A 21,718-nucleotide genomic window follows, 5' to 3' on the forward strand; every position below is an offset into this window, starting at 1 on the left:
AAGGTCCCCGGCGCCCTGCCTGGCCACCTGCCCGAGCGGAGCGGGGTGCTTTGGTCCCAGGTGGAGAGGGGGAGGCAGCGGCCAAAGCCTCACGGGTGGGCAGCGGAAAACGCGTGACTCGGTGCGAGAAGCGGCTCCGAGCGGGCCGTGCCGGGCGCTGCGCAGAGCCCCGGGCGGGCACGGCGGGTCCGGGGGAGGCACCGGCTCCGAGCAGCGCCCGGCGGCGGCCGGGCAGGGCCGGGGGCGGGGGCCGGGCAGGGCCGGGGGCGGGGGCCGGGGGCGGTGGCCCGCCCCGGGGCCGGCTCAGCGCAGCAGCCGGTTCCGCCCCGGGGAACATCGGCGAAGAGGGAGCGCTCCGCCGAGCTCAGCCGTGCCCAGCCCGCCGAGCAGAGCAGGTAGGCGCTGAGCCCCGAGGGGCCGGAGAGGGGGAGGCCGGGCCGGGACACCCCGCTCCCCTCGGCCCGGGGGTCTCGGCGTGCCGGGCCGGGGGCCGTGCCTGGCCGGGACTTCGCGGGGGTTTTCTGCGGGGCTTTCTGGTGGCCGCGGCGGGAGTCCCCAGTGCGGCTCGGCAGCCCCCGGCGGCTGCATGCGGGGCCGGGAAGCCTCTCGGGGCGCCGGTCCCCGCTGCTGAACGCTCTCAGCCCCTCCACACTCGAGTCGGGGGCTGAGCTGTGATCCCCTGGCGTGTGAGCTGACAGGGAGCGTGGCCAGCTGCAGCAGGAGCGGGTCCTGCCGGCCCGGCGGGCTGCTGCTGTGCGGGGATATCGGCCGAGTGCCTCTGCTGCCTGCTGATCAGACTGGGCATACAGCTGCCTTCAGTCGGCTCTGTCTTGATTGATTTCCAAGATGTGGATTAGATGCTTCTGTAGCGATCTTACCGTATTACAACTAGAGAAATCTGGTGCTGGCCCAGCCTGTTGTGTCCCTTTTTCGCCCTTCCTTTCTGAGATCGCTGTGAGGAGTTCAGAGTAGTGCTTGCAGTTCAACAGCTGGGTAGATGTTGGGAATGAGAATTGCATTTGCAGTGTGACTGGTAACAAATCTGTTGATAAGGGGGATAAGGGGATTGCAGCTTGTTGCACTCCAGGCATGCTGATTCTGCTCCAGAGCATTAAAAATCTGTTGTGTATGCTTTCATGTAAAATGGGGTGTTTGGTACAAAAAAATAACAAACTAAAAATCCAAACCAGACCATCCTGAAATCTGAACATTGGTTTTAGTAAAGCTAGTTTAGGATGAAGCGTTCCTATGTCTTGGACAAACTCTGGCATATTGTGTATAAGATGAGAGCTTGACACTTATTAGCTGTGCAAGGGAGAGACAGTGTCCTATTGCAGTGCTCTCAGAGGTAGTGGCTGGGGAGAAGAGCTGCCCTTGGAGGTGTTTGAGCTGCTGTTGAGGATAGAGGCTCGCAGGGATGTAACACATCCCACACTTGTGAGGCCTCTGGGTTGTTAGCTTCTGACAACACTCGAGTGCTTCTGTGCAAGCGAGGGTGAACAGCTGGAGAGTGCTGTTTTGAAATCTGCCATCGCTGATACTTCCTCTCCATGTTTTGGGGTTTTTTTTGTTGTTTTTTTTTGTTGTTTTTTTTTTTTTTTTGCTTTCTCAGACATCTTGGGCTTAAGAAAAATCCCCTTTGAAGCCTGAGATGTGAACCTGCTGCTGTCGAGCTTGCTCACTGCATGAGAACTGTCAAGCAGAAGCCTGTGGCTAGAATAATTGTGGTGGTCCACAAGGTCAAAGTATAGAAACACTGCTCTGAAAATCTAGATGGAGGTGTCTTGTGAGGGGAGCACTCTCAGTAATGTGCTGCTGTATGCTGATGTCAAGCATATGACAGACTGTAAAAATGACAAATTACTCAGCTCTTACTAAATACTTCATGAGCACTAAATGGGAAGAAAGTGTTAATGAGGCAGAAGAGCACTGGGTGGTACAGTTAGTGAGTGTCATGTTCTGCAGTGTCACTGCTTGGGCGTCGGAAGACCTGTCAGTGTTCCACAGCAGAACCTCCTGCAACAGTGAGGTGTTTTTTAACATTTCCATTTAGTTTTGGTCATTTGGCTGGAGCAGGAACTCCTAGAGTTGCAGTTGTGCTTCTTTACAAAAAAGAAAAAAATCCATGGGTGCTTGTTCGTGCTGGGCAGCCCACACAGATGAGAACCTTTGCCAACTGCTCTGCAAGCCTGTGTGTGGATTTGGAGTGGCTCAGAGAAGTGAGTAGCCTCTCCTCACTCCTAACATTGTATCATTTAACACCCCTTTCAGAGAAATATCTTGCTGCCAAAATATCTTCCATTGGTGTAGCCTCTTTGGACCTAAACCCCTCTTTGGCTGGGGTTTCTCCACCTTTGTCACGGGCTCTGGGGAGCACTAAGATGACATTCTCATCGCTGTGCTGCAGGGCTGGGTGAAGTCTTGCAGTGTTTGTTCAGCTTCTTACCTGCCTGTGACAGAAATAGAGCAAGCCGCAGGCTGAGAGCCTGGAGAAAGCCCTCCCTGTGGGCAATCTCTGTCCTGCTGCATGGAAGCTCCTCCCTTAAGAGGATTTAGCAGCTTTAATGATGTGGCTCATCTGGACTCTCTTCGTTGCTGTTATTGTCTCTATTTAATTCTCGGGTGACAGGTAGGTGTAGTGTGACCTACAACTGTAAACTGGTGCAGGAAATGCTCTGACGAGACCTTCCCACAGCTCCATGGAGGTTTTCTTGTCCCTGCTACTCAGACCACTCTGCTTCAAGCTCTTTGAAGTGCAAGGTGGGGTTTCACATGAAATTTCTCATCTGAACGTAACCAAGGAAAGGTTTTATCACTCTTCTGTTACTTTGTGTTCTGCTCTCACAGCTGTAAGGCAGGAGGGGTCTACGCAGGCCTGCAGGTGTTCATCCAGCAGATGTTTAAGTCAGAGAGATGACGGTGGGAGTTTTGCAAACCTCTAGCCACAGGTAGCCACAGGCCCCAGAGCACTTTTCAAACCGTGGCTGTGGTTCTTGGTGCCTGCTGGCATTATTCCAGCAGGAAGCACACAGCACAGGCGAAAGGGCATTGCCACAAAGACCTTTGGGCACTGATGGGGTAGGCTCTGTTACGGGAGTGCCAGGGAGATGCTGGGACTTGAATCATGCCCCATGCTTTCTGAAGCAGTAATTATTGCTCCACTTTAAAGGTGCCTGTGGCACGGCAGACACTTTTTTCCTGGTTCCTCTTGGCTGGTGAGTGGGAGGTGCTAGAGGAGGTGGGTCTGCCGGGGCTCAGGCTCTGTTTGTGCATCTTGGAAGGCTGGAGGAGGTAGCGATATTTCCAGTGGGGATATGTACAAGGGGTGACTGGAGGCACAGGCTTCTTGTGCTAACTCCTCAGTTTCCATTGTGGAAAAACTTACGTGCAGCAAAACGAACTTGCTACTGCCAGGAATTGTGGTAGTAATTCAGAGGTATATTTATGGTAGAATGATATATTATAGTATAATGGTATATTATGGTAGTACTGCTCAGGAATTCACCCTAGAGTGCCTTAACTTCACCTCTCAAAAATAGGAGCATGACATCTGTATCCCATTCTTCTCCTTCCCTCCCTTCATTTGTCTCTGAACATGGATCATGACATCCAGAGGTCTGGAGTCCTTTTGTGCAACAAAGCGGTAGCTGGGCACAGTAGCCTGCCCTCCACCATGTGGTTGTCAGCTTTAATGGCCAAAGAAATGAACTGTGTCCTTGCACTAATGCATCTGTTGGAGGAACGTGGGATTGGAGCTTTCTACAGGCTACTGATTAATGACATACGTGTGAAGGGATAGCTGAGTGAGCCACCTTTCCTTTAGCAACTGCCTAATGAGATGCAATCATTACCTAACCACCTCTGTCTCTTTTTGGCTCTTCTGTATTCTTAGAGGGAATGAAATGGAGGAAAGGCTAAAAATTACAGCCTCTCTTGGCATGGTAAAAGGAATAATACAGGAGGCACAGTCAGTGCCAGCAGTTCCTTGACGGCTGGTTGGCTGTGGCAGAGCCTGTTTGCTGAAAGCTCTCTGGGCTATCAGGGATTGGAAACACTGAAGCAGTTAATGGCTGACTTCAGTCTAGATGGGGTGATAAGTGAAGCAAAGGAACTGCATAGTGGAGATTGCTTAAATCACTTCTTGTGTGCTCTGTCAGATTCTGAGCTAGCTAATTTTCTGGAAGAAGGATGAGGCGTTACTGTGAGCAGCTCTGCAGAAGGGACTGCCTGGCTGATCATGGAAGAAAAAGGGAATAAAACAGTAGTCTGTGGGGATGGGAACAGGGATTGGAGACTGCCAGTTCTGAACCCAAGCATGTGTCTTTTTGAACACCACAGAACTGGGAAAGCTGGGTGGTTTGTGGCTCATCCAAAGTAAATACAGGGGAGAAAGAGAAGGAGACTAAGCTGGGGACAGGCTTTGTCCTGTGGGAAGAGGTGCGTGCACAGGCTGTCTGGCTGACTGCTCTAGTTCTTTGTCTCCTTGATGGAGCTTCAGAACTGGGACACCACCTACTGGGACACCACCATTTGAAAGCAAGTCAAACCAAAGTCCAGTGCATGTACTTCATTTCTGAAAGTTGGTGGTGTGGTAAGTGTCCTGTCTGTCTATAAGGAGCTCAGGAGCTTAGAAGGACCAGAAGAGCCTTGCACATAAGCGAAGTACTGGTGGAATTTGTTAAGGATGCTGCTGGGCTGCTGATTTTAGTTGCTTTGCAGCAAACACAGCCTTGAGACAGGTGCATGATGAAAGCACTTTACTACAAAATTGTTACTGAGCTGTAAGCAGATTGCTGATCTCTTCCAGTATGATGATAATCCCATGGCCATGTGTACTGGAGAATCGCTGATCTGGGACGAACTGTATACATTAGGATATCCAGCAGCCTGAAGATTTGAAGTTACATAACGGGGAGTTCCCTTTGTAGGCAAAACAAGTCTGCTTCAGTCTCTCATACACAAGCAAAAGAGCAGATGAGCTGTCGTCAGAGCTGCAGCCACGCATCTCGAGCTGATCTTCCCACAGCTGGAGCTGGGAACTGCCCTTGGTCCCTCCTGCTCCCCATCCATTGCCAAGTAGGTAGCTTGGGAAAGGAATTGCTCTTGGAGGGGTTTGCACAGCAGGGACTGAACACGCTGTAAAGTAGCTTTACCTGTTGGTAAATGAATGAAGGAATGAAGGAAGCTGTTTCCCAGAGTTGTTCTGGAAGAGGGATTTCAGTCACTGGATCTGACCACACTCTTCTCCAGCGCCTTGCTTTGGACACTGTCTGCGCCGTGAGGTTTCTGTGCCCTCACCAGGATGGGTTCAAGGGACTACACAGGAATTTGATACCCTCAGCTCCTGCCTCTACAGGAGAGGCTTCATGCAGCACCTTGTCTGTCTAGTTTTAAAAGCAGCCTGCTCCAGGATGCTGGTTTTACTTGGGCTGGTGCACCAGACTGGCACAGGTTCGAGTGAGCTGCCTCTGGGGTTTTGTGCATTGGGCTGCTGTGGGGCCATGACCTGAGCTGTATTGGTGCAGGGCTTCTGGAACAGCATGCAGGGCAGGGGTGGGTAGGGCATCCTGGCACTTCACTAGGACTTCAAGGGCTTCTACTGGCATCCCATAATATAAGAATTTGCAAATCCTAAACAAAGCTGATATGTCTCCTGTGATAGATAGTTAGCAGTTATGCTGGGAATCAATTGCAAATTCTAAATTAACTAGATAATCTCTACTACTGCACAAAATGCCTCAGTGCTCTAGTTAGACCTTTCCAGGGAAGTTTATACCTTTTGTGGCATTTCAGTTTCTAACTGTTCTAGTAAATGAAGAAAAAATATTTGTGTTGGGAGTGTCTTATACCCTTCCTACCTGATTTTTTTTTTTTCTGACTTCTCCTTGGTCCTGCAAATGGCTTACTTAATATTACTTAGAATGTGTGTGGAAAGAAATTGATAATAAGTTCTATATTCAGTGGTGGCAGTATCAAGGGGTCTTTTGGATTTTGCTTCCCAGAACTAGCATGCCTGATTTCAAAAGTCACCATGCAGTCTGCTCTGCTTCTCTCCTGTCAGCTTGTAATCTATTAATTTGTAGAGTACTCTTTGCATGAAAGGGTGCTGTTCTGGTGACAGGACACCGTCTCTAGGGCTGCAATGGTTCTGGGGCTTCTTTCATATGGTGCTGTGGCACAAAGCATCCTCTTGCCTGCTGTGGAACTGGTCATGTGTCTGTTGTGGATTGAAGTTGCTGGTGATGAGTCAGTCCTGAGTGGCTTTGCTGGAATGTCCTCAACTTCCCAGCATGCTTTCTTGGCCTCCTGTCCCCTCATTCCCTTTCTTCTCTGTCGTGTTCCTTTCTTCTTCTAGCCTGTGTCTAGGCTCCCTGCAAAACACAGAAGCAGAGCAGGACTTGGATTAAGGAGACAGACTGCTGACCTGCAGGTTAGCAAGGCTGTTTTCCCCTGCTGCTACCTTGTATTTTGCACTGACCAAACATCTATGCTGCATGCTAGAAGAAACTGGGGCTTAAAAGGCAGGCAGGAGTTCTAATTATACTCACCTCTGAAGTCTTTCAGGGGAGGGAGGAACCCAAACCAGATAAAATTCCAGCTACCTAAATGTACTTTCCCAGCAGCATAAAAAGCTGCTGGACTCTTCTTTGCATTCAGATCCCTTTCTAATGCTGGCTTGCAGCTATGCACATGGAATAACTAAAGAGTGCTCTGAGTTGTGCAGTAGATCTGCCTATTCCCCAAGGAAGCTCTTTTAATTAGAGAAGACTTCTGCTCGGCAGCTGCTGTGTGGAACAGTGCTACACCACAGCTGTGTGGAGAGGCCCTGGTGAGCCCTGTGAAACAAGGTAAAGGCACAGCCCTTCCCTGCTTCCCAAGGGCTCTGCTGCACTTCTCAGGGGAGACTGCACAGGAGTGGGGGGAGAGGCTGAGGGTGCAGGAGAAGCTCCTGCAGGCTGGTGGTGTGGGGGAATGATCAGCCTTGCAGGTGAACCCCAGCCCCTCCGTGGGACTTGCTGCAGGGGTGGCTGCTCCCATGCACAGCTCCTTCACCCCTGATCCTCCAAGGGTGAGAACACTTCAGCTGCGAGTGCAGCTAAAATGGGGGTGGTCCTGGCAGCTCCTGAGGGGTTGGAGGTGATGCCCACAGCTGCTGGTGCTTCTCCTGCCTGATGTGAGAGGACCTGAAATGTCAGAGTTTTCCTATCACCCTTTTTCCCCCGGGGGAGGTGTTGTGACTCATGGCTTCCTGGAATGAAACTGAGGTGACAAAAATGCAGTTGCCAAAACTTCATGGGAATTTTTAAATGTCAAAAACTTCATCAAACTGCCTGTTGCTTTGGCAGAAGAGACTATTTCAAGGAAGGGCTATTTTGAGGAATGGCAAGCTGCTTTAATTCCCAAGTCCAAGACCTCAAAGGCTTGTTTGATTTGATGCTGCAGTCCTGTTGGTGGCCTCAGAGCCTGAGTGTTTGTGCATTCATTACCAGTCCATCGTGTTGAAGCTTTGGAGGCTGTTGTGGCCGTGATTTAGACTTGATCCTGTAGTAAAACACTAGGTTCCTGCATTGTGCAGCTTCAGGCAGAAAGGAAACCTCTTCCTATCCCAGCTGTCAGCCACAGGCAAGACCCACTGGTGTGTGTACAAGTAGATGGCCAGTGCTATCCCATGGGAGCCTGAGCAGTTGCTCCTTGTTTGCTCAGAAGACAGACAGTCTTTGCCCCAGGATGTTTGCTGTCAGGAAGAACAGCCTGTGGAGTCGTGTGTGAGCTGAGCCAGGTCAGCAGATGTGTTACTGTGGTGCTGTCTGATGGTTATTCCTGTGTCCAGGATGTCAGTGGAGAGCCCTGGTGCCCTGTGATGCGTGGATCTCCTGCTGGCAGCCTCCTGTCAGAGGAGGAGCAGGCAATGGGACTTTGTTGGGCTGGGTTTCAAGCTGCTGCACTAGCGAGGGGTGGATGGGTGTGCTGGGGGCAGAGGGAGCTGTGTGAGACAACCATAACCTGCCCAGGTAGAATGCATGAGACCTCTTGCTGCAGTTTTAGGTGATTGGTGAGTTTGGCTTGATTAAAACTTGTGGAGCTGATGTGAAATAAAACCAGGTGAGCTGTGAGGGGAAAGACAACAATGCGGTGGGACAGAGACAAGTAAGAAAAAATTGTGTCTGTAATCCTATTAGAAAGTAGTCTTAGCCTCAATCATGATTTACTGATTAAAGATGGAACAGCGTGGTTTGTTTTTTTTTCCTCTGAAATGGGAGCGTTTATGTCTGCACTGAGGCTCCTCAGATTATTTGTAAATTAGTTACTTTGGGTTCTTTCTTATTTTAAAGTAAATACTTCTGAACTACTTTTTTCCATCTTATTCTTCTAGAATTCCTCCATCAAATTGTCTTCTGAAATATTTATGCTCTAAATATAGAAAAGGAGACCTTTTCAGGAAAGAAAAGGCCACCCAGCCTCTCTTGGTTCAGGTTCAGCTGAACCCGTTTTCCAGACCACTGTGCATAGGTCTGCAGACTCCAAGGAGGCCCCTCTTTTTCCCAAAACAGACCTAGCTTTTCAAACTCTTGCTGTCTTTTTTAACTGCCAAATTCCTAGGGAACCTATCCCATATGTCTGTTCTTCTTGGCTTGAAGCAGTTCTGTCCAGAACCTACACACGTTTTGCTTTGAAGGATTGACTGATTTTTTATTTTTTTTTGCAATGCTGTTATAGGAGTGATCTTAACTGCAGGTGGCAGGTCTATCACTAATCAATGCTCTTGTGTTGCTCCAATTAACTCTGCTGGGATTACCTGCATGGTAACGTAGCAATCATCAGGGCAGCAAAACACCTCTGTGTATTGCAGCCTGCCTTGGAGTTCAGGGCCATCTTCATGGAAGGGCAACCAAAGGTTTTTGGGTATCTCTTCCAGCTGACTAAGTATTTTCTAGAGGACCCCTTTGTTTTCCAGCCTTGTCCTGTGAGATTTCTTATTGTGGCATTTCACTTCCGAAAATGCTTCTACGGGGAACAAAGCAGCTTCACTGCAGCTTCTGTAACAGCTCATGCTGTGTTATTCTTGCTCCTCACGGCGTTGCTCTTTACTGCTGTACAATGTTGCTTTCTTTTCCACTTTCCTTCTCTTGTCAGAAGAGCTTGGCATGAGGAGAGTGTTCTGTAAAGGTGAAAGGAAAAAGTGCTAGACAATGCTGCTGTACATCTGAGAGACTGTACAGCAGCCCCTGTTGGGACTGGCTGTTCCAAAGAAAGGTTTGAAATAGCTTCTGAGTGGCATCCTCAGAGTGATCAGGGCAGCAAGGTTACTTGCTGCCAGTTACAAGTGTGAAACTATTTGTATTATTTACCATGATGTTGGAAAGGGAAAATGTGGTTGAGGTGAATGTTTTTGCATAGCAGAAAATTACTCAAAATATCTGTGGTTTAAAGTCCTGCACTTTGTCTTTTGTTGCCCTCCTGCCCTCTGTATGTCGTCATTTTGGAAACGGGCCGCTTGAGACAGAATCCCTTCCTCAGGAGCTTTTTATAGTTCTGTCTTTCTCTTTCCACTCGTACCCTTTGGTAGTGTCAAGTGGCATCTGTGGCATGAAACTCAGGATGTTGTGAAATGTTCATTCTCAGACTGTCTGTGACGATGCTCCCCTCGTCAGCAGGGCAGACTATGCTCCGGTAGGGCACAAGGTCTCGTGTGACCCTGGCATGGTCTGGTGGAAGTACAGCTTCTTCTGGGGCAGAGGCTGGCTCCAGGAGTAACCTTCTGTGGCTGTGTCACTGCTGCCACTGTGTGTGATTCTGTGCAGAGTGTGGAGACCCCAGGCTCAGCTGGCCCTCTCTGCTTGTAACAAATGGTTTGGCTGAGTTGCCTCGCTTGTCTTCCCTGGTATGAAAATATGGGAGAGATCATGAGGTACTTTGTGTGACAATCTAGCAGGAATCCTGTACTTCTGATTCCTGTACTGTCAGCCTGCAGTGGGGGCCTTCAGATTGGAGGCCCATGGTGATGGCAGGACTGACCTTGCTGAACAGGAGAGATTGTTAACACCTGCTGGTCTGTGCTCTTCTGCTCTAGCATCCCATGTAGCAGGGGCACAGGAGTGGTTCAGGTATTTGCAGATGGTCTATTTGGAAAAACCAAAGTTTCCTAAAATTACAAATAATAAAGGGACAACTGTTTCTGATGACAAGCCAAAAGATGTATGCCCTTGCGGCCTGAGGCACTTTTCACTTTCTAGTCATGATGGGTTTGCAGTACTCTTCCAGCTCTCCTTGATCTGTGGGCCAAAGGGTTAAAGCCTCAGCTTCTTTAGATCAGTGCCTTGCTAACAGTGAAGGATGTGATACAAAGCATGTGATATGATTAAAGTAGACTATTAGCCTTTCTCTTCTGTTGTTCAGGGAAGATTACTTCACTCTAAAGCTTCAGAGTCATTTGGAACAACAAAGCCAGAGGCATCTTCTGTTTGCTTTGTGGTGGATTTTGGGTTTGTTTGTTGTTTTTTTTTTCTTTTCTGCCACTTGAGACCATGTGCATGTACTACTCTAGGGGGAGAGGTCTTAGGGGTAATCCTGGTGGCAGAAGACACTTCCATTCTCCAGTGGGCTGTCAGCTGCAAGGGACTTCATTGCTCTGGTGAGTCAGATAGTTTGGCAGGGTGTCTGAGCTCCTCTGGAGGTTTAACCTGAGAAGGACAAGGGAGTGCTCATTGCCCTATGCCCTTCTGAATAGGCAATCTCTAGTGCTTTGATTTCTAGAAGTGTCTGGCTTAAGCTATGAAATGAACTCCAGGAGAACCTGCAATTACTGGGAGCGATGCTGGGTGAGCTCAGCTTCCTTCCTATGCCAGGTGCTGGTGCCCAGGCTCTGCTCAGCCCCATCCACCTGTCTGTGAAGGTGTGTGGTCTGAAGACTCAATAAGCAAAGGGGAGGTGGAGAGAAGTTGTTTAAGTGCTGTGCAAATTGCTAAGCTGTGGAAAACTTCCTGCCCTTGAAGTAAAACTACTTTCTTTGCTAATTCCTGAAAAGAACCAGGAGAGTAGGAAACCTCATTTGCTGGGTCAAGCAGATGCTGTAACTTCTCAGACACGTTTGTCATGGGTGTGCTGTATCTAATCACCCACTAGTTATTTGCCCTAACATCTGAGAAAATGGAAGTAACTGAAAACTTTCCAGTTTGTTTGGAAAGGGAACTTTACAGTAAAAAGTCCTTGACCTCTTGCATTTTATGGTTGGAGGAGGCAGGAAAGGTAAAAATCACTTCTACTACCTGGCTCCTACCTAAGTCTCACAATCTCTGTTGCTGTTTCATAAAATAGAAAAAGGGGCTTTCTTCCTGCCTGGATTGTGGTAACTTTTGGGAGCTCTGGCAGGCAGAAAAAGCTGCTGAGTCTGAGGAAAGTATCTCCAAGCCGAGGGGTATTGTGCAACTCCTTGGAGGAGATTTGTTGACCTCCAAGGCATTGCTTGCATGAGAGGGAAGGTAGGGGAGCCTGTCCCTTGCATGTACTTGCACCTGGGGTTTCCAGGCTGATGACTGGCACAGAGAAGCACTTTGAAGCATCCCCTGTGCTGCAGAACTGTGCTGGGGAGAAGGGTACCTGAGCACAAGCAGAATGATCCTTGTCAGTGCTGGTCTCCCTGCTGCAGTTTGGAGTGCAGGTCTTGCTCGCAGGTTTTGCTCCTCTGTGGGGAGATGTGGGGCAGACCAGAGCAGGGGGACTGCTTTTGACACGCTGGTGCCACTGACAGGTGTGGGAGCTGGTGGGCACATCCATTTCAGAGGTTAGGTTTGCAGCCTGGCAGCTCCAAGTGCAGTAAACAAAGCTGAGCTGGTTGTTGAAGCGATTAAAGAGCCAATGTAGTCAAGTGACAGAGTTGCCCAACCAGTTTTGTGAAAACTCTGCATTTTTACTGCATTGTGTGCTGGCTTTAGTCAGTGTGGAGACCTCTTTCTGGACCTGACCTGCAGAGCTTGTTGCACAACTAACGCTCTAATATGTGGTAATTAAAAAGAGAAAGTCCACTAAACTGTACTTTTGGCTATTTCTTCTGTCTGCTATTTTTGGTAAGTTGATTAATTTCTTCTACCTTTTTTTTTGTTTGTTTTTTTCAGGGGGAGAGGAGAATCAAATGACGTCTGAGACAGTGGGGTTTGGGGTTGGTTTTTTCCTCCCGTTTTTTGGCAGAGTTCTATCTCTGGTCTTTATGTATGGAAAGTTTTGCTTAAATCGGAGAAATGCTGTCCTACAAACACTGTCATGCTGTGCAAGCATGAGTGTGTAGGCTGAAAATAGCAAAGAACTTTCTCAATTTGCCAGTTGTAGGGACTGAAGAACTACTTAAATGTTGGCTTTCAAACTGAAGTGTGAAGGCCACATATTCTCAAAATGTGTTACATTGCTTGTAAACATAGAGATTAAAACACACTTCTAAAACCTCTGCTGCTCTTTGATACTGAACTGTGGGCTTGGTTTCTTTTTAACGATAAGACAGTGGTTTATAAATATCTGATCACTTCCTGTTGAGCATCAGAAGTACATTTCTAAAGTACGCATTTCCTTTTTACAAAATACCCAACATGTGCTTGCTGTGATAAAACATACAGAAAAATCTGTGCCATTGTAGGAAGTCCTGGGGGTGCTTTCTAATCCAGGATCTTGCTGGAGAATGCAGTTGCTAGTCAGAAAATTCACACAACAGTATAGTAACTACAGAAGTCAGACAGAAAAGCTGAATGTCTTACCAGGTACACCAGGAACAAATCTACCTTTGCAATGTGAGCTGCTAAGTTCCCTCAGAAACTATTCCTGAGAAATCTGTTCTTTCCAGTGGTATTTCTGCAGTACTTGAAGGCAGCTGTTGCCTTGCTCTGGTCTGCTCCCTTTGCCCCAGGAGTAGCAAATGCAGAGGGACTGCCTGCACATTTGAGTCTCTATCCTGCAGATGTCTTGCAGGTGCTGTTAGGGTCTCATAGTACATGTATGTGCAGGTAATTCCAAGTTTGCAGGTAATTAAGTGTGATGCTGCAGTTTGCAGGCTGATGTAGCTGTGCTTGTCTTCTCTTGAGGAGAAGACAATTACTTCTACTTAAGAAGAAACTGTCTCTCATAGAAGATGGAATAAGATAGGTTCTGGTTTGTTCTGTTTTCAAAATTTGCAATATGCAGAAATACTTTTCTGCCTTCTACTGACACTTTCCTTCAAAAAGAAACTGTACCTGTATCACTGAGATACACACATATAAATATATATATAAAATACATACTTATATATACACTTTAATTTTTAACATCCAGCTTCTCCCTCAGTCCTTCCATTGTAACTTGTGAAGAGATGCTATTTGGACAACCTCCACGACAAACATAATCTTGTTTATGTTTTCAAGGTCTTTACACAGCTGGTATTATCTCAGTGAAGCTTAAAGGAAAGTTCAATGAATTCAGGCTTGGGTCATTCATCAGCTCTGTGGTTATTTGCTTGCCAGAGACAAGATGTACCTCCCAGGTGTACCGAAAGTCCAAGGCCTTTATATATTAACGTCAACAAGATGAACTCTTTAGGATATTCTTTGTATGTTAATGGAGCTGTAACTTACAGTCCCTGCCCTGAGGACAGTGGTGTACCTGGTTAACAGGAGACTTAGTAACTCTGTCATTGTTCATTAACTGGTACTGTTGTGTGAAGCTGTCCTGTCTCATCAGTCACGATCAGGAGACTTTCTGACTGCCAAATGTCTGTTCTGCATGTGCATGGATAGAGAAGCAGCTGAGCTTTAGGCTGCAAGGGCTCAGAATCCTGCAAAGAATAACCTGTTTCCTCCTCTGCCCCACAGCTTTCTGAGCTGTCCCTTCCCCAGTCTCTCCTGCATGGGGATGGCTGCCTTGGAGCTGGAAAGTGGCCATTTAGTGAGCAACTTTCGTGTGCTGGCTTCGGTAGGTTTCTATGCAGCTGTATTTCCAATCTGCTTCTGGATTGGGATAATAGTGCAAAAAGTAACTACACTAGCCTTCAAAATGGCCTCAGCCTCATGCAAATTACTGTGCAGATAAACATCTTTATGGAACCAGCATCATGCTGATCCCTTCCTGGGGACACCTGCTAGTTACTTTGGGCAGAGGGAACCAGTTACACAACCAGAGTACAGAAGTGGGAGCACCTCCATCTCCACCATTTCTTGGTCAATCTGTCTGCAAATGAACCCATTTGACTTTGGTCCATGTTGTGGTGTGAGAAAGAAAAGACAGGAGACCAGATCAAGGATATGGTCTTTAGATATTTTAAGTGTCCAGCCTTGTGATATCTTGAGGGGAATGACCTGTTGCAATGCGTAAGACTTAGGTAAGTGAGGAAGGTGATGCTTGCTTTTTGTGTCAAGAAAACACCTGCAGTGCTTGAGATCAGCTGAGGCTGCATTGGAGGTTGCTTCAGTGGACCAGCTGGACTTTCACCCAAAGATCCCACCTTCCACATCAGATGCAAGAGGTGAAGGAGGATCAGGAGCCTTAGGGTATGCTGCAGAACCTTAGTTCATGGTGCTGGCTGCTGCATCTCTGCATCTGTCAAACTGTAAGTTTCTCCTTGAGTAGGCAGGAGGGATAGTAGAACTGAGCCAGAGTTGGCAGCCTTAACAGGGCATTTGGGGTGTTTGTGGGGACAAGGGAAATAGCAACTTGTGAAAGCCAAGTCTGATGCTGGTTTGACCTCATCCTAGTCTGATAGAAGCTGGTAGTAGTGCATCATATAGAGTCTGCCTTTGTTTTAGGTCCCTTGGTGTTAGAGCCTGAGGGATGGTTGTGGGGAGCAGCTGGTCAAAGCACACAGGAATAACCTGCAGCTTCTTTGTGACTAGTCATTTCCTGTCCTTAAGCAAGAGGATCTGGAGGAGAGGGGACAGCATCCTCAGGCTATGTCAATGCAGTCAAATGTGAGCCCTCTTTACCTGAGTTGGAGTATTGGGACTGACTTTCAGAGCTCAGTGCTCTTGGGAATGTGTGCTGTCCTTTAAAGATTTGCATGAACTTTGCACTTCTTTATAAATCTACCGAGATGGTGATTTCCACAGCTGTTCTGCTCTGGTTTGTTTTGTGGTTCTTCCTTTTCTTTCATTGCACTCATAAATGAGCCCCTTATTTGTGCTGTGCAATAACTTGGCAGCTGAGGTGTTTCAGCTGCCAGAACTCATCAGGGAGAAACCTGCAGAGAAGGACTGAGCCCTTCCCAGCAGAGCTGTGTGGCCCAGGCTTGTACAGCGCTAGCCTGGGCCAAATATCATAAACTTCACTGAGCACCAAGCATGCAGTGCTTGCTGGGTGGAGGCAGTACAGGATCTAATTGGGTAGAGCAGAATTGCAATTAAAAATTAACTTAGCCTCTCTGCCCCTTGACTGATGTGGTTATAATGTCTCTGCATGAATTTTCCCCTTCCTGCCTCTGTTCCCAGTGGTGGGGTTCGAAGACAGAGGTATTCAGCTTTTCATGTCACCTGTCCTTCTCTGGGGTCACCTTTTACAGGAGGGGGACTGGGAGTTTTACAGGTTCCTGTGACAAAAACAAGTGAATCTCTGAGCTGTGATGGGACTCCTATGCAGTTGCTAACAAAGCAGGCCTCTGTCTGCATCTCCTCAGGCACACGCCCTGGATTTTATGTTCCTGCTCCACATACAGGTCTTGCTGTCATTGTTGTTGGTGGGAGAACGACAGGCCTGAGAGCTGGATGTCATGGAGGGGGCAGGAAGCCATCCCCTAATGCCAGTCTAGCCTGTGAAGACCCATTCCATCCCTTCCTGGTAGGAAACCCCTGAGTTCTGAATCAGTTGATCTCTTCCTGGAATTATTTCTCCCTTCAGGTCCTGGGACTGAACCTGGGCTAAGAAACACCCTGGATGAGCTACACAGCAGCTGACCAGGCTGTGTTGGCAACCCGGTTTTTTATGGCAGTAATGCCTCAAAGCAACACGCTGCATAAATAATCCTACATATCTTTACAAGATGGAGAATGAGATATTGGAAGAAATGCCATTCTGCACACTGATGGTGTCTTATGAAATCCTCTGCTGAGCTGGCATCAATCTGGAGAATGACAGGGAAAATTTGGATGTGCACGTACAGGATTGTTGAAAAGAGTGGGAGCTGCTGCTTGGGGATGAAAATTCAAATGGTCAAAGCAATAGGAGTGTAGAGGGAGAGGAAAAAACAAATAATTGTGGACAACTAGTGGAATTTGAAATCTGCAGACTTCATGTATTTAACTTCTGCATGCATTGTTGCAAGACATTAAGGCTCAAAACTTGACCAACTTCAGAAGGCAAACTTCAGGTTTTACTACAGCACTAGCTATGATACTTAAGTTGGCTTTTTGCTGCTGAATGGCCTGTGGATATGCCTGGTTGTAATAACTCCAAGTTTATCTGCTTTCAAACCTGCCCTATCTCAAATTTTGTAGAGCTTCTATTGTTTGACAGTGTTGCTAATCTTATGACTGCAATTTCAGAAGATGGAGTTTTGAGGAATTTCATTGATGTAGTGGACAAAAGTAAGTTAATTTGCAAAGAATTGAAAATTGGAAAATCTGTAACATTTCAGTGGAGCTCTAAAGTATCTTGAAAGCTCAAAGCAAAACCTTAAGACCCTTTTTCTCCTCTGACATGAAAACTGTACTTTGAATTACTTTATGGGTAGAAGCGATGAAAGAGATACATTGCCATGTGGCAAGGAGAGAATGGTGCATAATGCTGTAATGCACAGTTGGGGTTTGTTGTTTGTTTTGAGTTTGTTTTGTTTTTAATAAACTTTGAAGATGGTATGTCTTTAACAAATAGCTAGGCGTAGAAGAGCCCTGAAAGCAATATTTTACTCTTGTTACCTCAGGCATATCTTTCACAGTAAACTTGCCTTGCTGCTTAATTAGCTGAAATAACTTCTATAAAGATCCTAACAGCTTTGCAAATATGTTTTCCTGACAAATCAAAACAGTGTGGGCAGAGTTTAAATAGGCAGCATACAGCTTTTAGTGCAAGGAAGCAAGTCAGTGAGTACTGGGACTTGCCCCTCCGGTTTGAAAATTAGGAGGGTTGCACCTGGGATCAGATGTCTTAGGGTAAGAAGTCCAGTGCATTGAGCAGGAAGTTGTTACCTAACTTAGTTCTGGGCTAGGTTAAAGAAAAGAAAAATATTTGTAACTCCCACAACAGAAATTCATCGTCACCTAGGGATCTGTCTGCCTTTGCATTTTGGTTAGGTTGCCAGGCTCCAGTTTGTGATCCTGTTAAGAGGAGATGTGTTCATGGTGAAGCCAGGAAGCAAGCCAGCTGGATGGGAACGTTTACATCTTAGTTATCCTCTCCAAGTGCAGCCTTAGGTGTTGGTACCTTCCAGGACTAGTGGCCTCAGAGAACGTTTCTCCTGCAGGGAAAGGAGGAATTCTGCTGACAGAGAGCCTTCATTCACTCTTCCTTGGTAGTGATGCAGCTGTTGTATAGTGCATCTTTTCTGGAACAGAACCAATTCATGGTGATGGGTGCACCTGGGGGCACTGAAAATGGGAATGCTGTGTGTTTGATATTTGGTGTACATATGGACCAGAAACTATTACAGGACTTTTCATTGCTCATTTGAAGGACCTACTTTTGGGTGCAGCTGGCTTTATGGCCTCTGACCTGAGGAGTAAAATGAAGAAAAACTAACTGAGATATTGCTTACCTGGCTGTGCAGTAAAGAGCTCCTTAGGTGCAATGACTGCTATACAGACGAGATTTGAGACCAGCCTGTAGCACAGCTGGCTGATATTTTATATCTCTGCTGCTTCCCATCTTAATAACATCTTGCTAGCTGCTGTGCAGTGATGGTCTTAGCACAGTCTCTAGCCATGGCATTCCTTGAAGTTAGAGCAGCAACTTGAGACACAGAGTTCAGACTTGTGCTCTCTCCTGGTAGTTTGAGGGTGACAATTGCTTGTTGGGAAGGCTAGCCAGTTATAACAAGGCCCACATACCAGTTTAGCTCCAGAGTTAACCTAAATATTTAATAGGATTAAGCAAAAGCCTTTGATTGAAACAAAAGAACGGAGTGGGCTCCGGTGATCCTTGGTACACCCAGGCTGACAGCAGAGAACCTTGCTGACCTTGCTCTCTCTTGAGGCTATTTCTTCCCAGGCCAGGCTGGTGACCCCAGCCTGGTGTATTGCTCTTCCTCTGGCTGGTGATTCTTAAAGGTGCATGGTGTGTTTGGAGCAAGGAGCTTGGTAGAACAAATTTTAAAGAAATTAAAAGTTCTCTGTTGTTTATCTGGGAAACAACCGAGTCTGGGGCAGGAAGGAGAAGCAGGAAAGCTGACAGAACCACAGAATGGGTCAGGTTGGAAGAGACCACAGTGGTCATCTGGTCCAACCTCCCTGTTCAAGCAGGGTCATCCAAGAGCATATGACACAGGACTGCATCTAGATGGTTCTTGAGTATTTCCAGTGAGGGAGGCTCCACACCCTCTCTGGGAAAATCTGTTCTGGTGTGTGGTCACATGCACAGGGAAGAAGTTCTTCCTCATGTTCAGGTGGAACTTCCTGTGCATCAGTTTCTGCCTGTTGACTCTTGTCTTGTTGCTTGGCACTGCAGGCAAGCTCTGATGCCTGTGGTGCAAAGACTGCATCCTGGCTTCATCCTCTGACACCTCCCTTCAGATACTGGTAGACATTGATGAGGTCCCCTCTCAGTCATCTCTTCTCTAGGATGAACAGGCCTTACTCTCACAGCCTGTCCTTATAGGAGAGATGCTCCAGCCCCTTAATAACTTCTGTTGCCTTTAATTAGCTGTGGTGCTCCAGAAGCTCCATACGTCTCTTTTACTGCTGTCTGGGAATTGAGTAGCTTGCATTACTGTTCACCACCAGGAGTAGTAGCTAGGCTTGGTATTTTGGTTGATGCTACTACTGCAAAGTCCATATAAATAGTGATGGAATTAGCAGTGCATTTGTGATTAAATGTCTTCTGTAACTGCTGAGATGTGTGTCACTCTCCAGGAGATCTTGGCAGCAGTGACTGTACTGTGGTGTGGATGTCCTGTTTTACTGTCCTGAAAAAGCAATTCCTCTGGTATTCTGTGCTGTCTGTGCATGTGCTCTGAGGCCCACCAGATGATCCAGAGCTCTGCACAGGGTAAGGCTGTTGCTCTGAAGCTGCCCAGAGGACCTGTCTGTAACATAACTCATTGTCTGTCTGCTTTCCCCTTAGGTCCTGTAAGTGAAAGAAAATGGGGTCTGGCTGCCTAAAAGTCACCAAGTACTTCCTCTTCCTTTTCAATCTCCTGTTCCTTGTAAGTATTTTGGGCATCTGTGGAGTAAGAAGGAAGGTCTGGACCAAAGTTTTTTTTTTCTGGGTGTTGGCCCAGTGTGTTCATTCAATAAAATGGACAGAGTTTCGGAAGGAGGGAGGGGAGCCCTGAAGTGGAGGGATGTCAGAGCTGCTGTGTGTATCTCAGGTATGCCAAGCAGCTCCACTCCCAGTAGCCACCTGCTGCCTCCAGTGCACACAGCTCCATTCCTGCACTGGGAATGGAAAGCAGGAATTACAGGTTCTTTCTAGAAGGAGAGTAGTTGTAACTACTTTCTCTGACACATCTGGAGCAGCAGCTGAACTGTCCCCGAGCAGCAAAGCTACAAAACCTGCCAAGTAATGCCAGTGCCCTCCTAAATAGGCCAGCCAGGCTTCAAAGAACAACTCTAATTTTGTTTGAGTCCCAACGGCTGGTTTTGATTTGTGACAAGATGAATTAGTCCAAGTCCCCTGTTTGAAATGGAGTTGGGAGGTGGGGGAGACTGGGACAGGCTTGTCTGGGGAACCACTGGGTGCAGTTATTTTCAAGTGTAAGCAAGTAGCAAAAGATGAACTCCTTTTGGAACAGATTGGATGTGGGTGGGCCAGACACATTCTTTCTGATGCCTAGATATTGTGTGCCCTGTGGGTAGTGATGGTGTTGTTGGTGATGCCTTGCAATGGAATGGTGTAGTGGGGAAGTGCAAGCTTTCAGCTTTCCACATGTCAGCAAGAAAGTAGCCTGTCTAATATCGTTATCCTTTGTGCAGTGTGTAAAGAAAAGGAAGGGTCAGGCTGGGAGAGAAGGGAGGGAAGTGAATCATGATAAGGTGAGCCGAATCCCTCTCTGGGCTCTGGAGAGGTTTGAGAACTCCTGTCTGGGTGGCGAATGATTTGAAGTAGCTATTCTTTCTCTTGTGCACACCCTGCTCCAAGCCAGTTCCTCTGGTGTAGCACCCAGCCCCCCTCCCTCTTGTGGAAGGCTGATCTGGGATGTATTGTGAGAAGGTCTGTGCTGACTAAAGGGAGAAGCTGCTTTAAATGAGCTCTTTAACCCTGCAGTGCAGCACAGGCATTGTCTTCCCCTCAGACTTCTCTGTCAAAGTGAGGTCTCCAAAGCCACTGTGTTCTGGCTGAGCTTGATACTTCTCTGGGGTGAAGATTTTGAGTGTGCTTCTGTCTTGACTGAGGGCAGGCTTTTTGCACATGCCAGGTTTTGAGGAAGGTGGTGTATATTACTCCCTCTTTCTCATAGGAAGTAGTTGACCTGAGACGTTTTTCCGTTCTTGTTTTTCAAGGTCTGAATTGGGGAGGGTACTTGGCAATTCTTGAGCTTATACAGTGTGGTAGAGCTGTATTAACCTAGCAGAGGAACTGCTTGTCTTGAGTTGCTATGAGCTGTCAGCACAGACAGGTTTTGAATGCCTTGCACTGGTTTCCTGAAGCTGCTGAGCTTTGTGAGGAGAGTGCTTGAGCAAAGGTGAGCACCAATACTGCTGACAGGGCCCGGTGTCTGCTCTGGACCTTGAGTGAGGCTATGTGACTGCACCCCGTGCAGGCCAGCCCTTGCTGGCTAAAGCATCAGCTGGCCTTGCTGATGATTGAAGCCTTTAGAGACATGCTGGTGACTCTCTTTAGAAGTTAGTCATTGAAATAGCACCTCTCTACAGTTCGAGGTCTGTGAGAAGGTCACTTGCTGTAGCTGAAGTAGTTCAGGGACTTAGTGGTATTTTGTAGTCTTGGAGCTTTACTTCAGGGAAGGGTTTGACCTGCTTTGGTTAAAGGGAAGAAGGTTACTTGGACTGCCTGCCTGCTTGCTAGAAAAGATACCAGATAAGCTTGGAGTATAATCTTAGTTTCCTAATCTGAATTTAACATGTCTGCCTTCTTGGTTAGCAGACACGTGCTGCAGCACATGCTTCTCCTTAAAGGGAAAAGAGCTTTGCAAGGCAAGTTTAACAGTCTCTGGAAACTATTTGTTTGGAACATATAACTGTCTGTCCTGCTTCTAACCCTTCAGTAAATGCAGCAGAAGGCTGCTACCTCAAGCAAAGGCTAGAGTTTTAGAGCCTTTCTGTTGGCCCCTGTGCCAGCAGGTTCAGTGTTACATCACACAGTCTGAGCATGAAGGAAAGCAGTGCTGGGAAGGAAAGCTGGGAACCCCCAGGTGTTCTTTCCAGCAAGATGAGTCAGTTTAGTTTTTCCAAGCCCCTCTTGACTAGCTCTCCGTGGGAAACTGCTGGCCCTGTATTGAGGGATCTGCAGCCTTCTGGCTTGTGTGTAGAAGGACATTTTGCTGAAACTGGGGGTGAAACCTCCACCCCCTGGGGAGGAGGGGAGACATCTGTTCCCCACTTCAGGAGTTTACAGCAGTGGAGCAGAGGAATTAAACTCCATGGAAATCAGATGTGATTTC

The 21,718-nt window shown here is 47.5% G+C and overlaps 1 protein-coding gene across 2 annotated transcripts in view; it reads left to right on the forward strand.

Moving 5' to 3' along the window:
• The first annotated feature begins 294 nt into the window (after positions 1 to 294).
• Positions 295 to 21,718, forward strand: part of CD82 (CD82 molecule) — a 37,801-nt gene continuing 16,377 nt past the window's right edge. Inside the window, exons 1-2 of one of the 2 annotated variants that reach the window (XM_015631203.1) lie at positions 295 to 395; positions 19,222 to 19,303. In XM_015631203.1, coding sequence (XP_015486689.1) covers positions 19,241 to 19,303 — 63 coding nt within the window. In that variant the 5' untranslated portion in view covers positions 295 to 395; positions 19,222 to 19,240. Of the gene's footprint in view, positions 396 to 11,938; positions 12,066 to 19,221; positions 19,304 to 21,718 lie in introns of those variants that run through there. The other variant, XM_015631204.2, reaches the window with a different exon arrangement.

This window comes from Parus major, chromosome 5 (assembly GCF_001522545.3).
Source record: "Parus major isolate Abel chromosome 5, Parus_major1.1, whole genome shotgun sequence".
Taxonomy (NCBI): domain Eukaryota; kingdom Metazoa; phylum Chordata; class Aves; order Passeriformes; family Paridae; genus Parus; species Parus major.